Source organism: Musca vetustissima, unplaced genomic scaffold (assembly GCF_032173495.1).
Source record: "Musca vetustissima isolate MV318-11 ecotype Yass unplaced genomic scaffold, APGP_CSIRO_Mvet_v1 utg12190, whole genome shotgun sequence".
NCBI lineage: Eukaryota > Metazoa > Arthropoda > Insecta > Diptera > Muscidae > Musca > Musca vetustissima.
The window spans coordinates 70,744-86,768 of NW_026875309.1; the positions used below are offsets into that span (position 1 = coordinate 70,744).

The 16,025-nt window shown below is 33.1% G+C and overlaps 1 protein-coding gene across 1 annotated transcript; it reads left to right on the forward strand.

The window, feature by feature from the left end:
- The first annotated feature begins 13,165 nt into the window (after positions 1–13,165).
- Positions 13,166–15,507, forward strand: LOC133337786 (leucine-rich repeat neuronal protein 3). The gene has a single exon (XM_061545988.1). It carries the CDS (start codon positions 13,181–13,183, stop codon positions 15,389–15,391), a length of 2,211 nt encoding a protein of 736 aa, XP_061401972.1. The 5' UTR covers positions 13,166–13,180; the 3' UTR covers positions 15,392–15,507.
- Positions 15,508–16,025: the final 518 nt, after the last annotated feature.

Below are 16,025 nucleotides of genomic sequence, written 5' to 3' on the forward strand. Positions count from 1 at the left end.
AATCAGTTGAGATTTAGATATACCTGATATGAAGTAATTGACGCACCGAGAAACCAATATATGGCTGATAGGAACTAAACGTACCGAAATTAGTATAACTTAACCAGTGACAAGTTTCGTTGAAATCGTTTCATATTTGGGTATTGCTTTCATACATATTTTCTTCCGATTTTAAGTAAATTGTACATCAAACTCCTCATGTTTGTCAGATTAATTTTGCACAACGTACAAAATTGAGTCTAGAATAACGTAGTTACGTTTTCTAGAAGTCGATTTCTTTGAAGTCGATTTTCATACTTCCCAATCAAGCTCCCGAAGTTTCTGGCGAGTCACTGTAGATGTGCGTGGTCTAGCCTTGTCCTGTTGGAACACTACACAACTCCTGTTGGCCAATTCTGGCCGTTTCTGGTCAATTGTAAGTGGTTTAAATCAGTTTTATGGTCGACTTTTAGCTCGATTTGGGCTAATTCACGACTGCTAACATGCCGGTCAACTTCGATCGTTTCACCGATTTTATGTCCGATTGTGATCAAGTTTCGCAAAGCGCATCGTATTGAGTCTAGAATGACGTGCCATTTGACGTTTTACTTTCCTTACAGGATCAATATTTCGATGCTATATATATATGAATTTCTCTTAGTTATTTTTCTAATGAATGCAGTTCCTCTTTCTCCACTTCCAGACTGACCCCATGTAGTTGGCACCAACAAATTACTAAATAAAATGTTCATACATGCATGTATATTTAAATACACTTCAAAAATTTCAACTATTTTGTTGTTGTGTTTTAAAAAACACAAAACATTACTCGGTAATTAACTTCGACAAAAAAATAAATAAAAACAAAATAAACTGTAGGTGTTGCCCTCTACTTGTAAACAAGGCATGCATAGATACCGGTGAAGTAAAGAGATCCAACAGATCAACTCCACATCAGAGGAGCTAAAATTTACTTCAATGGATGATAATGTTTTCTCTTTTTTAAATACTCACAACTACACACACAAAATAAATTGTACATATTTCAATATGCACTTTAAAACAAACATATATTATCCCTTTTTTGGAGAGTATATAAAGGATACTTAACAACAATATTATGTGTTGATGTTGTTGTTGGTGTTGCCGTTGATGTACTCTCGTTGTTTCTTTTTGGCTCTTACTGAAAGTGTTCCAGTCTAAGATAAGAACACTTAACGAGATGATGAGAATGACGACGGTGATGATGACGCCTCAATTCCATTTACAAGTGATTTTTGTATACATGTACGTACGTGTGTGTCTGTGTTATCCTGTCTATATTGCCCCCAACCCCAATTTGCAGCGTTGTATTGAAACACGTATGAGTGTATGCCCGATGTGTGTTGGTTCTACGTTTGGGGCCTGTTTGGTTCTGATGCATGTGGAACACAAAAAATCCAATGCATAGAATATGTCACAGACATGCCGTAAAGGACAGACAGACATAACATAACATATTCGCATGTGAACTTAAGCACTAATTAAGGTTTTTCTTTAAAGGTACAAAAAAAAAAGAAAAACAAAATACACACTAATATAAAGTGGAAATTATTTCAGATGACAGATGAGGGAAAAGGCATGCGCCAGGAAAAGCAAAATAATACCCAAACAGATTTATAAACAAACATACACACGCACGCGTCATTTTCTTCGTAAGAGAAAACAAAGTAGCTATTCGTAGGTTTTGGGGGCTTGTGCATATTTTCATTGGGAATTTTTGTTTTGATATAAGGAAACAAATCTTTGTAGGTTAAGTAGTTGTAATGTAACTGCAATTACAATGTGTTGTAATTAGGTGTATACATGTGACTTAAAATCTCTATATCTAGTGGAAAATTGGAAACCCTGAATTGATATATACAAGGACCACTGGCATAATACAAAGACATACTATTACTCTGGATTCTTGAAGATATACCCATAATTAATTTTAAGGATATACATAGTATCGCTTAATAAATCGATTTATGCATGTCCGTACGTCTGTATATGTTTTTTTGAAAATAAAATGTAGTTCGCATTTATTTTCTGAAGAAAAAACAATTTAGGGTGTCTCATTTATTTTGTCTGAAGCCGAAACCTATCGAAATTGGTCAGATTTAAATATAGGTACTATATATATTTTCGTCCGCTTTCACGTAAATGGTACAACGAACTTCCAAAGTTTATCTGAGTGAGATGAATTTTTGCATTGCGTATAGATTTGAGTCTAGAGTGACGTGTGTCACGATTAACACAAATCTGTTCAGATATAAATATATCTATAGCCCTTATATAGTTTCGACCATTAGATCTAAATGGTGCACCAAATACCCAATATTTGTACGATTGCCCGCGACAGACTGTGTCAACTTTGTTTTGAATCGGTCTTTATTTATAAAGATATTTGTCCGATTTCATATAAGTGGTACATCGAAGTCCCTCGGTCTACCAGATTTTCATAAAATGTTGAATAGATTGCCGATTGATATGTGTATGATTTGATAAAATTTGGATCATATTTTTTTTCTTCCGGTCGGCTTGGTTTATTAGAATCTTTGGAGCCCTCTTTAGTGTAGAGCATCATAGAGTCGGCAAGTCCTACTGGTTGACATTTTATTTTAACTTACTACTAATGTTGGGGGTTTCTTACCTTAAACATGATGTAAATGTATTTATCAGAACCTAAAATGGACTTAAGGGGACCCCCCCATTCTCGGTGTCAAAAATTTTTTTTATCTAATTCGAATCTACTATAATACTAGAATGTTCCTACAAAATTTCAAGTGAAAATCTCAAGAACTCTTGAAGATATAGCCGATTTATTGTGTCAGCATCTAGTGACGGCAAGAGTGATTCTCAAACTTTAAACGCGTTTTTCTCAACACGAATGGCGGGCACGATAACTCAAAAACTAATAATCCAATCGGTTTCAAATTTTGACACGTTTCTCTGGGAGTGTGTCGCTCTCGTATGAACTAGGATAAAGCCAATCGGTGAAGATCTTCCTTATTTTTTAACTTAGTCACTAACTTAAGCCACTTTCAAAATAAATGACTCATTTATGTAGTCATGCCAAATTTTTGATCAGCGTTAAATTCTATGACGATTTACACATGTCCGTCTGTCAGTTGTAATCACTCTAGACTGTAAATGAATCCAGATATATCACCAACATTTTAATATAGTTGTATTGTGTATGCAGGCAGGTCAAGTTCGATAATTATTATTTTAAATTCGTACAAAATCAACCTACCAAAAATGATCATTATTGGTCCACGTTAAGATATAAACTTTTTAATTGTATTTTTGGGGTTTTTAACGATTTTTCATCCGAAATCGCTGTAATTTTGTAACTTGGGTTTTTAATCTCCCCACTAAAATTATCACTAAATGTCTACTTTTTCGTGTAGAATCCATAAAAATGTACACCCAAATTTTCGGTATTTTTGATTCCCAATTGTTACAAAATCTCCCTACTAAAACTCATCAATGTCGGTCAACTTTCTGAGGTAGACCCCACGAAACAATATGCCAAAAATATCCGGATCTTGAAGATTTTGGCCCAGTTTTTCGATCAAATATACTGTAATTAGGCATGATGGATTCTAATTGGGTATGAAATCTTTCTGCCAAAATTGGGCTCGTTTTCCACCGGAATTTACTGTGATTTTGGTATTTTGGATTCCAATTTGGTAGCAACTTTCCCAACAAAAACTTGTTTTGCGTGTTGGTATTGTCCCTATATAGGGGTATTTCACCAAAGTATGGCAATATTCTGCATTCGAAATTGTCGATTAAAAATGCCCTAAAAAATATAAAATTCTAAGATGGTTTAGATATTTGTGTGGTTCTGTTGTAATCATACTACTATCAAAGGGAATCGAAAATGTGATATATCGGTCCATATTTATGTATAGCGCTCATATAATCATATTTCCCTATTTAGATCACAAATACAAAAGTACAAATTAAGGTTCGATAATAAGCCATATCGATCCGTTTTTAAGCATCGCCCCTCATTTCCTATCAGAAGTAATTAATTTTAAATATAGCCTCATATAACTTTGTCCTCTAATTTGCAGCACAGTCGAAATCTCTTGTAACAAAACTTTTCTTCAATGTTTGAGAAGTGCCAAGATCTAGAAGAGTTTGTGTCATCTTACATCAGTACGAAAAAGGCGCCAGGTAAAACTTTGCCTAGTCGTAAAGCCTCGGTTTCTGCTGGTAGTACTGTATCACAACAGTTTCTGAAAGTGTCATAGATACAACTGAATCTGTTCAGTGGCCATTATGCTAGTGTTGTGACAAACTACTGAAGCCAGAAATATATAGCGGAAGGAATGATAACCCTAAAACCATAAAATTGGACGACAACTATATACAGGAGTTATCACTTCCTTCGTCTGATGCATCTTCAATGGCTGCTCCCGAGGCTTCAACTGGTATAATCCCACAAACCTCCCAAAGGCCATTAGTAACGGTTCCAGCCATGAAAATGGTATTTGTATCTAGGTTTGCACCGGATACTACGGCTGATGATATAAATTATTATATTAAATCAAAAATTGAGGGAAGTTACTTTTTATGATGCTTTAAGCTTCGATCAGTATATTCAGAGAGTAGGTCTTCATTCATAAAATCGGTCGAAAATGTATATTTGAGCTATATCTAAATCTGAACCGATTTTCACGAAAAATTGCACACGTCATTCTAGCCTTAATATAGTACGCTATGACAATTTTCGTGCAAATCGAATGATTTTCAGAGATTTTGGTGCACCAATTACCTAAAATCGGATTAAAATATATATGGGAGCTATATCTAAATCTGAACCGATTTTCACGAAACTTTGCACACATTATTATAGTCGCAGGTCAGTACGCTATGTCAAATTTCGTGCAAATCGAAAGATATGTAGGGACATTGGTACACCATTTACCTTAAATCGGACGAAAATATATATGGGAGGTATTTCTAAATCTAGACCGATTTCTGTGCCAAATTTCGTGCCAATCGAAAGATATATAGGAACTTTGGCGCACCATTTACATTAAATCGGACGAAAATATATATGGGAGGTATATCTAAATCTGGAACGATTTCCAGGAATCTTAACACACATCATTCCAGACATAATTCATTACGCTATCCCAAATTTCGTGCAAATCGAACGATATATAGGGACATTGGTACACCGTTTACATTAAATCGGAAACATATATGGGAGCTATATTTAAATCTGGATCAATTTCAATAGGGTTCGTCCTTAGGCCAAATAAGTGACTTGTGCCAAATTTCATCCAAGTCCGATCGTAAGTGCGACCTGTACTTTGTTTACAATTTAACTTGGACAGACAGACAAACAGACAGACGGTCGGACATACCAAAATCGACTTAAAAAGTGATTCTAAGCTTATTCTAAAAAGGAACCATGTGTCTATCTCGTTTCCTTCTGCCTGTTGCAAACATATGCACAAAGACATAATACCCTGTACCACAGTGTGGTGAAGGGTATAAAAAGGCAGAATTTTTCTAAAGACTTTTGGATACAGTCGTTACAACAGATATGTTGTTATAAAGACTGTCGGTATAAACGATTTATATTTTGAGGAATTTAGCTACATGTTCTATACTGCTATGAAGGTCGATTATCAAGATTGATTCACTTTTTGTCTTTTGAGATATAAGGAAAAATTCCCATTACAATTTTATGTAATTGTGAGCATTCATTTCAAAAATCATCTTTATAGGTCTACTTTTTGGTATATCTCCTATATTATGATCTGACCCATTATTCATTACATCAGAAGTTGCGACAATATAAAAAGTTCTTCGAGAGGTAGGGAAACTTCATTGCAAATAATTGCAAATATCCTATGGTGGACATTTTGGAAAATGTTGCTATCCAAAGTAACAGCAATTTAACGTTCTTGGTCTCCAGTAGTTTCCAAGATATCATTGACACATTGTTTGAAACCCTCCACATATGGTGGAGTTCAGCCCGAACTAATTTAATGTCGTTTGCACTCGTTGCCATTGATATCTATTTGTAAATTCACTAGGGCCTTTACGAGGTTACTAATTAATATCCTAATAGTAGTATAAATTTTTGTATATATTTTTTATAACACATTAAAAACCATTTAAATCCATTTTTTAGTTTCACAATATAATCAATTAAATAGTAATAATACTGCTGCATACAATATTTGTTTTTAATCATTTCATATTTTTCCAATATCTGTTTGTTTTCATTCAAATCATATATTTGTTCGTTCACTCATTCATCCATTACATTAGACTTGTCTGCTGGTTTTTTGGCGGCGCCAATTTGGTTAAATCACAACTATTTACATAGAATTGATGTTGGAATGTCTGCGTGTGTGTGTGCATGTATGGAGTTTTAGTGGCAATTTATTTATTTATAGGGGTACGTTGTTTTATATTTTTAGACAAAACGATAGACATGTACCAAAAATATTTGTCTTAGACAAATGTTTATTGTTAAGCAAAACATGTTTTTTTTTCATACGTACATACATACTAATAATAATAAATACAACTGCGTTTATGAGGGTTAAAATTGTCGCCATAAAATAGTTTTATATAATATGTTTATGTAATTATGATGGTATGTATTGATATGTGTGTATTGAAATGCTATTTTGATAATTTTGATTACAATTTTTTAATGTTTTCATTTTTTTTTTAAATTCAGCAGTAGAATGTTTTATTTAAATGTTTTTTTTACATTTAAATTAAAAAAATTAATACAAATCAAACAACTTTAATATGAGCCGATAAAATTAGTATTCAATTTATCATCTATTGGAAACCGTCTCGATAGTTCTAGTTCCCGATTGTTTTTCTTATCAATATTGATGTTAATCTTTATCATAACATCTGAATCTCATCAATATCGGAAGTCAATGACGGACTCGATTACTTGATTACTCTAGTATACATCAAACACGTCTAGCGTTCATGAATATTAGTTCGAATTTTCTGAACAAGTATTTTATAAATTCCGGATGAATTTAAATTGTATTTCCAAACGTAACTTACCTTATTCCCGCAATTCCATTTATATTGATTTTTGTCCTCTTTAATATCAACAATACTTTTAGGTAGTCCTTAAGGAACGGATGTGCGATGTCCCTTATGGCAGGTAGCCCGCTAGTCATGTAGGTTAACGCAAACAACGTACGTACATTTCATATTTGTGTAGACCAAATGGATATTCATCCTCTTTATGTAGGTCACACACTAAATTCCCATTGATAACTATTTCGGTTCTATAGATAATATCGAATCATTATTTCGTTATCATTTAAAATAAATAAATTATTGACCGATAACTGATACAATTGTGTATCTAACATCCAAGAAATATTCTAGTTTAAATAACGTTTGAAACCGAGACGAGTTTAATCATGTATACTTTCTTCAAAATGAAATTTTAATCATATTAACAAATATTTAAGAAATTGATTTATTTCTCACGTGAATTTTAGTAATGCAACCATCAGGTGGAGATTTTCAGTCACTAATGAGGACTAGAAAATTAGACCTGAGTTGAAAATTAATTGGAGGTTAAAATTCGAACTGGAAATGCCAGACTGCCGTTGAATTGTTTAAAGGTGTGAATAAAATATTTTACTTTAGCGAAAATCAGGCCATACCGATGCATGTGATTTGTAAAAAAGTGGATATATACCAACATTTTAAGGAGTCTTTTCTCACTAAGATCTACAAACAGCAAATTTAGCTAAATCTACTGTACTAGACGTTATCTTACTCCACCTTTTGTATAAGAAAGAAATTGACATTTCTTCATTAACATGTAATGAGTAATTTTTTGTAGAGCATTTCATCCACCAATTACCAAAAGATAAAGATTTTTTACATCGATTACATTCTACAAATAAGTAGCTCAGAACATTTTGGATATTTAATCTATCCCTCGATGATATTTTAGAATATTCTATGTCAGTGTATTTGATAAAATTCTTTATAGATTCAAAATTTGTATAAACTGTCAGTTTTGTCTGAAATATTTCCTATTAACTGATCTCAATAAAGCTATAATAAAACAGAGACAAATATTGATATTTTCGGTAGTGGGATTTGACAGCCAATAAGACTTCCAAATTACAGCCGATTGGTTGAAAACCGTTTAATGTTAAAACTTTAAAACACCGACTTGGGTCAATGTTAATAATTTTTAGTGCGGAGTCAGTCAATTTGATTGAAAAACTGTCAAAAATCCTCATATTTGGGGGTACTCTTAAACGTGGGTCAATATTAAAAACCTTCAGTACGGAAATGTGATATACAATGAAATTTGAAATTTGAATCAATGAGAACCCAATGGATAATGAGAACCCAAAATGCGAATATTGGGGGGTTCCGTTATATGGGGCTACACCATAACGTGGACCGATATACTGGCAATGTCTGCGCCAAATTTCAAAGTTCTATCTAAAATATTGCGATATCTATCGGGATTTTAACGTAGAATTTTATGCTATTCAAGTATATATATTCGTTGTGGGGTCTCCGGTGAATATTTCGACTTGTTGGAAAAGGAATGACAAATTTTATATACACTCCACCTTACACTTTACTTCATTAGCGTTTACTTCTTTATTATTTTTTGAAGAATTATTTTTTTTTTCTTGACTGCGCAAATAAGTTGCACAAAAACTGATATTTTTTTAATGTTTATAAAAAACTTATTTAGTACAAAAAATGGAAAAAAACTTCAGATTTATATCAGTGCCCTGACCACTTTATCCAGGCTAAATACGTAGGTTCTTATATAATTAAAGATTGTTTATATATATTCTCTTGTGGAAAGCCCGACTATATTAATTCTTAAATTAATGTTCACCTATTTTAAAATGGAACTTCCGAATATATTCAGATTTAATCTTGGCATACGAAAAGTTTGTGAGTCCAGATGATTATAAACGTATTTTACTTAGAATATTATTTTTTTTCTTTCGAAAAATAAACAAACTTAAAATTATGTAGCTAATAGCCACATCGCTTAGAAAAATATACAAAATAAATATAATTGTTTAGCATAGGGATAGTTCATAATAACAATAGATTATAAAATGCATGTCCCTAAATACTTACTTAGTTTAGTTTCCATGTCTTCATGTATATAATAATTTCCAAATATTATTTTGTGTAATTTTTTCAAAAGAACACAATATACCAAACAACGAACTTCAGATTTTGGCATACGAAAAGTCGTTGAGTCCAGATTGCTATAAACTAATTTTAATTAGATTTTTTTTGAAAAATAAAATATAATGGAATGAAGTACCTAATTGTCAAAAGCTTAGAAAAATATTAGGAAAAATAAATTTCCAAATTGTAGAAGCATAGACACAGTTTATAATTTATTCAGTATTCAATAAAACATTATTATGCATGTCCCTAAATACTTCCAATTTTTTTTATAGATTTAGTTCAGAGTTTTATTCATGTTCTTCATGCATATAATAATTTCAAAATATTTTTTTTGTGGAATTTTTAAAAATAAATCAATATACCTAACATAATGTCAAAATACTTTTAATTGACTCTTAAATAAAAAATACTTAGTAAATATAATTTTTGAAAACTCCATTGTAACCCCTTTATCCAAAATTTTTTCTAAATTAAAAAAAAAATAATTTTTGTCTAATTATTTTATTGATAAATGTAAAATCAAAAAAAATCCTGTATACGTTGTCTATTAAATAACGGTGTATTACTCAGGTGTATTGATGTAATAAATATTGATTGACGCAACGTTTCATATTTTCATAAAAATCTAAATCTTAAAATCCATTTCCATGATGAAATTTAACAAAAAATTCTTATTTCAATCCGAACCAGATATTTGATGTAGATTTTAAATCATCTAAAATCTAATAGATTGGTTCCATTATATAAATGAATTTTCACCATCATTTTCAAATTCCAATTTTTTTTATAGATTTCAGTTTTAATCAGAGTTTTGATGTCCATTTCAAAACATATGAATGATTTATGAAATTCATTGTGCATTTAATATTGATAATCAATTTTTGAATCGAGCAATAAGTTGAGTTCTTTTTAAAAAAGCAACTCCACCAAAAAATTCCGATTATTATCACATTTTCCGTTGGTGAAAACTAAGAATATTCATTCAAGGAATTATTTCAAAATATTTTTTATTGTTCTTTATACCACAACCTTTATTAATGTATTAAAACTTGTCATTATATAAAATATTTGCAATTGAAGTATTAATTTAAATCGGAATTTTAATATCAATATATTCCAAATAAATTGCCTTTCGTTTTATAATTAGTAGTCCGATTAAAAGGAGAAAAAATTGTCCTCCAAAAATTTATTTCCACCATCATTAAAGAATTTTGAATGGTTTTAAAATATTTGTTAAATGACCCTTCGTAAAATTATTTCAGAGTTAAATAAATTATTTCAGAATATTTTTGTACGTTCTTCTGAAATTATCTGTTAGATTGAGTGTATATATAGTCCCAGGTGCTCTTGTTTACTTCAAAGTGTATCATAACAAAATTTCTTTAATTTGTTTAATAAAACTATACACGACGATTTTAATCCAAATCAGCTTCTAAAAGTTGAACCACATACTTTGATGTATAATTCATGTTCCGTATATCATATATACAAATAAATAAAAAATAACGATTTTCTTCTAACACCATTCCATCGAGGAAAAATTTTCATTATATCAACGTTATTATTATTTTTTAAAATTGTTTTCAGAATATTTTTCAATGCTTTTAAAAAAATATATGTTATATTCAGTGTCAATATATCAGGTGTTCTTAGTGTACTTCAAAGTGTATCATAACAATTTTTTATTAAAATTTCTTAAATTTCCTTGATAAAATTATACACAAATTTTCCAAATCAGGCTTTTAAATTGGAAGCACATATATTGACGTCGAGTCCTGTTCTGTTTCGTCTCCATTGAGGAATTTCATCAAATCAAATCATTTTTTTAACCCATGTTAACAATTTTTTTTTATTAAAAAAATATTTAAATCAATCTAGTAAAAATTAGGCCACAATTATAACATCTTGACTATGGTTGGGTTAATTTTTCTATAAAACGTTAATTTTCAAATTAAATTAATTTGTATGAATCTTCAAATAACATCATTTTAAATTACTTTGGACTACTTATACATTTTTGGATTAATTTCTTCCTTATTAAAAAAAAAAAAAATTCGTCATATTCAAATTTGATTTTTATAAATCCATATTCATAATGTTCATTTCCATTTAAAAAATATTTCTGCTGAAAATTATGTGCGTTTTTTTGGAGTTGAAGAAATTTATATTTGCACCATATTAAAACAACTTTATAATATAGCATATTCATAATGTTTTAATTTCAATTTGAAAATAAATATTTTAGATGAAAATTATGTACTTTTTTTTGAAGTTGAAGAAACATTTTATATTTGCACCATATTAAAATAATTTTATAAGTTTATTTCATAAAAATTAATTTTTCAATATTATTTATATATCGTTATTTAATTTAATTATCATATTCAATTTAATTTCAATATTTTTTATTTTTTTGAAAATTATATGTGTGTTTGCAGGTTCGACGAAAACACTTTTTTCATCTTCATGTTTTAATATTTTTTTATTTTTATCCACAATTTTTATTGTTTTATTATTTTTAAATAATTTATTTAGTAATTTAATTGAAATTTATCCAATTTTATTGTTTTTTCTCCAACTCCATAGCAAACTTCTCAATCTCTTCAATTCCAAAAATTTACGTAAAAATAATTTTCAAAATATTTTTTGGTGCTACACGAAAATAAGCGGCCGCAACAAAATTCCGTTGCTTTCAACTCAATTGTCAGAGGTGACAATTGAGAATGAGTTTGTGTTCCTGCACAGAAAATTAAACACAGAGCCAAAGACCAAAAACATATTTTTGTTTCAGGTAGCTGTGCCTTACTCACAATTTCATAGAGAAACCTCCGGGTTTTCGAAAATATCTACAAGAAAAATGCATTTTTAATACCATAGGCGACATCTATTGGTGGTTATAATAATTACATATTACGCTCTCTGAATAATCTCTCGCTCTGCAATATATTCTCTAAGAATTTTTGTATACTCTCATTGAATCCGTTTTCTCAATTTTCCCACAAAAAATGTTTGCTCTTGTTTAGAAAACATCTGCCGTTTCTGTATGAAGTTTGTGAGAATTCGAACGGACAGACAGCCACAGCCACAATGTTGTGTTAAAAATGCGTTAACAAAACCAAACAAGCAGTGGTGGCGATTCCTTTGGGCCTTGTTTATGCTCTACCAGGTTCTCCGTAACTTGCTCCCTCTCTTTCCTTTTTACTCTCACTATGTGACTCTCCCTCTCTCTTTTTTACTCTTTGCACAAATATTATGCTCATTTATATTTCTGTGGATGAGCAGAACCTGTTTTACTTCATTGTGTGCTGCACATTTGGTACTCTCGCTCTTTGTCACACCTCTCTGCTAGGGGGCACTCTCATTGTTTTACTCTCTCTGTTTGTTGCATGTGAGCATATTTGTGGGTATTTTAGCTCTTTGTTGGGATTAGTTACGCTCTTATGATTTTCTATAGCTGGACTGGCAAACCGAGGTATTGTAAGAAACTAAGTTGCAACAGAAAATCAGTGTAGTTCGTTGCTTCGTCGTGTACGGTTGTATACTTTCAAAAGAACAGAAAATATACAAACGTGTAATGTAAACTAAAGAGAACAGAAACAAAATTAACTTAGACAAAATAAAAACGTAAAACACACAAGTAAATTCGTATTTACGTAAAGACCAAATAAACGAAAAATAAGACCGTGATCAAAGCGAGCACTTGGATTATCGCTCACGGCATAAAATTCGAAAAAAAAAAAATCATATAAGAAATTTAAACGAAAAAACAAATACTTTGCATGAAAAGCCACAAAAATTAAGTGAAGTGCTGAAAAATTGAAAAACAAAAAAATTGGAAAAAAATTTCCTCAAGTGAATATGGAATTTTAACAATCCCACCAAAAGAAAACAAAATCATTATTTCATCGATTCCAATTCATTCATCAATTTTCGTATTCATACAAGTTTTGTGAAAAACACCAACAACAACAAAATGTCGACTAAAAATTTGGAAACAATTTTAACTCTCACCTCCCTGGTTTTGCTGATGGTCGCCTCCACAACCTCTGGCTTGGCCAATTGCCCCGCTGGCTGCCAATGTGATGACAACACCCTAATTGTCCAGTGCGGTGAAGGACAATTGGATGTGTTGCCAATTGCCTTGAATCCCTCCATTCAACGTTTGGTCATCAAGAACAACAAAATCAAGACCATTGACTCATCCATTCAATTCTATGCTGAATTGACATTCTTGGATTTGTCCTCCAATCATTTGATGAACATACCTCAGCGTACCTTTGCCTATCAGCGTAAACTGCAAGAGGTCCATTTGCAGTACAACAAAATTGGCGCAATCAGCAACAAGACCTTGATTGGTTTGTCGGCCGTTACCGTTTTGAATTTGCGTGGTAATCTCATCTCGGAATTGCATCAAGGCACCTTTGCCCCCTTGGCCAAAATTGAAGAATTGAATTTGGGTGAAAATCGCATTGGCTTCATTGATCCCAAGGCTTTCGATGGTTTGAACCAATTGAGAATTTTGTATTTGGATGACAACGCCTTGACCTCAGTGCCAGATCCCGTCCACTTCCAATCGATGCCAATGTTGGCTGAATTGTTCTTGGGTACCAATGCCTTGATGACCGTGCCCTCAGCTGCCTTCCAGGATTTGAAAGGTTTGACTCGCCTCAACTTAAAAGGTGCTGGTTTGCGTAACATTTCCCACGATTCCTTCTTGGGCTTGGAGTCGTTGCGAATCTTGGACTTGTCCGACAACCGTTTGACCCGTGTCCCCACCAACAGCTTGAGCCAATTGGGCCGTTTGGAAGAATTGTTCTTGGGCCAAAATGATTTTGAAGCCATCCTCGAAGGTGCCTTTGTCGGTTTGAAACAATTGAAGCGTTTGGAAATCACTGGAGCTCTGCGTCTGAAGCGTGTCATGACCGGTGCCTTTGCCAGCAACACCAACTTGGAATACTTGAACTTGGCCTCCAACAAAATGTTAAACGAAATCCAAGAAGGTGCTCTCAGTGGCTTGCCCCATTTGAAATATGTCAATCTCAAGGCTAACGGTTTGACCACCTTGGCTGAAGGTCTCTTCCCATGGCAAGATTTGACCACCTTGGATTTGTCTGAAAATCCCATTGCCTGCGATTGCCGTGTCATGTGGCTGAGAAATGTTCTGATCAACAAGAATCAAACCGGTGACAATGTCAGTGAAGTGTTGTGCGAATTCCCCGAAAGTCTACGTGGTGAAGAATTGAAGAACTTGAATCCTGCTCTGATGGGTTGCTCTCACACCGATCCCCGTAAACAGGCCTTGATTGGTGCCCTCCTCGTTGGTACTGCTGCCACCATCACCACCTTGGTCTTGATTGTCTACCGTTGCCGCAGAAAGATCCGTGACTACTTGAAGGGTGGTATCTTCGGCAACTCCGCTTTGGGCAACAAGGAACGTGAATACCAAAAAACTTTCTGTGATGAAGACTACATGACCCGTCATCAACATCACCCCTGCAGCTTGGGCATCCACTCGACTTTCCCCAACACCTATACGCCACACAACATGGGACCAGCTCACTATGGACCAATGTGCCCCGTACAATTGAATGGTGCTGAACAGAAAAATTTCCAACAATTGCAGGTTCCAACTGGTACAATTTTGAATGATAAGAAATCCGCGAAGACCCAAAACGGTGCAGTTACTGCCGAAGACAATGACTCGTTTGTGGTCCACATCAAGAATAGCTCGAACAATGCTGCTGCCATCCAAAAATTGAATCACTATACCAAACCTCATTTGTTCCAACAAACTGCCGCTGTGGGTGATTCTTGCTATTCCTATGCCGATTTGCCAATTATCCACTCCAGCTCGAACCAGGAACAAAACATCAACTATCACCAACAGCCCATGCACTATGGCACATCTCAGGACTACTCAAATTCCACGGCCAGCACTGTCGAAATGGATCCCAACTACATTTACAGCAACACCCACTACTCCATGCCATTGGAACAGGGCAACAGCCAAAGAGTCAAGACACCCACCCCACCACCAGTACCACCAGCATTGCCCCTACGCAATCCTCCCCAAATGTTGAGTGTCAGCACCACTGGTCGCCGTTCCTTCAATCACGGTTCCAAGCACAGCCAGTCGAATGGTCATGCTGCCAACCAGGCCCAAACAATGCGTTATCAGCACTGATTGTGGGACAACAACTCGGGAAGTCTGAAAAGACCTGGACAAGGTTATCAAAGAACTCCGGAGAATTATCCCAGCTCGACAGGATTGACGTATCATCGCCAGAATTTAAGCATTTGGGCTTAAATAATCGACGGGACACAACAACCGAAACATTTCAAAGTGGTCAACTGTGATGTCAGACTATCGTAACAAGCAAGCTAACAAGGACTTAACACTCCCCCACCCGCCCCCTCAAAACAAAAAACCCCCAACCTGTACAGAATTTAAGTTCATCTATCATTAAGACACAAACAAACCGAACAAAGACATTTAGTTTTCTAAGATATTTTTTAGTTAAACGAAGAAGAAGAGGAAGAAGAAAAAAAACTAGGCTAACACATTCACATACATTTTTCGTATGTGTAAGTAAATAAATCACATTTAAAATAATAGGGAATCATTGTAAATATTTCACACACATTATCACATCATAAGGAATGATCTCTTTAAGATTCAGCCGTATATAAAAAAAAAATTAAATTTCCTTATTTTTTTAAATTTCGATTTTATTTTTTGTAAAAATATGTATAAAAATCCCAGCACTGAAGTCATTTAGTTTTTTATTAATTTTAAGTTTAACTTGTATTATTATTTA

Coding starts and splice junctions, on each gene's coding strand:
- LOC133337786 (XM_061545988.1), top strand. CDS start 13,181: ATGTCGACTAAAAATTTGGAAACAATTTTAACTCTCACCTCCCTGGTT.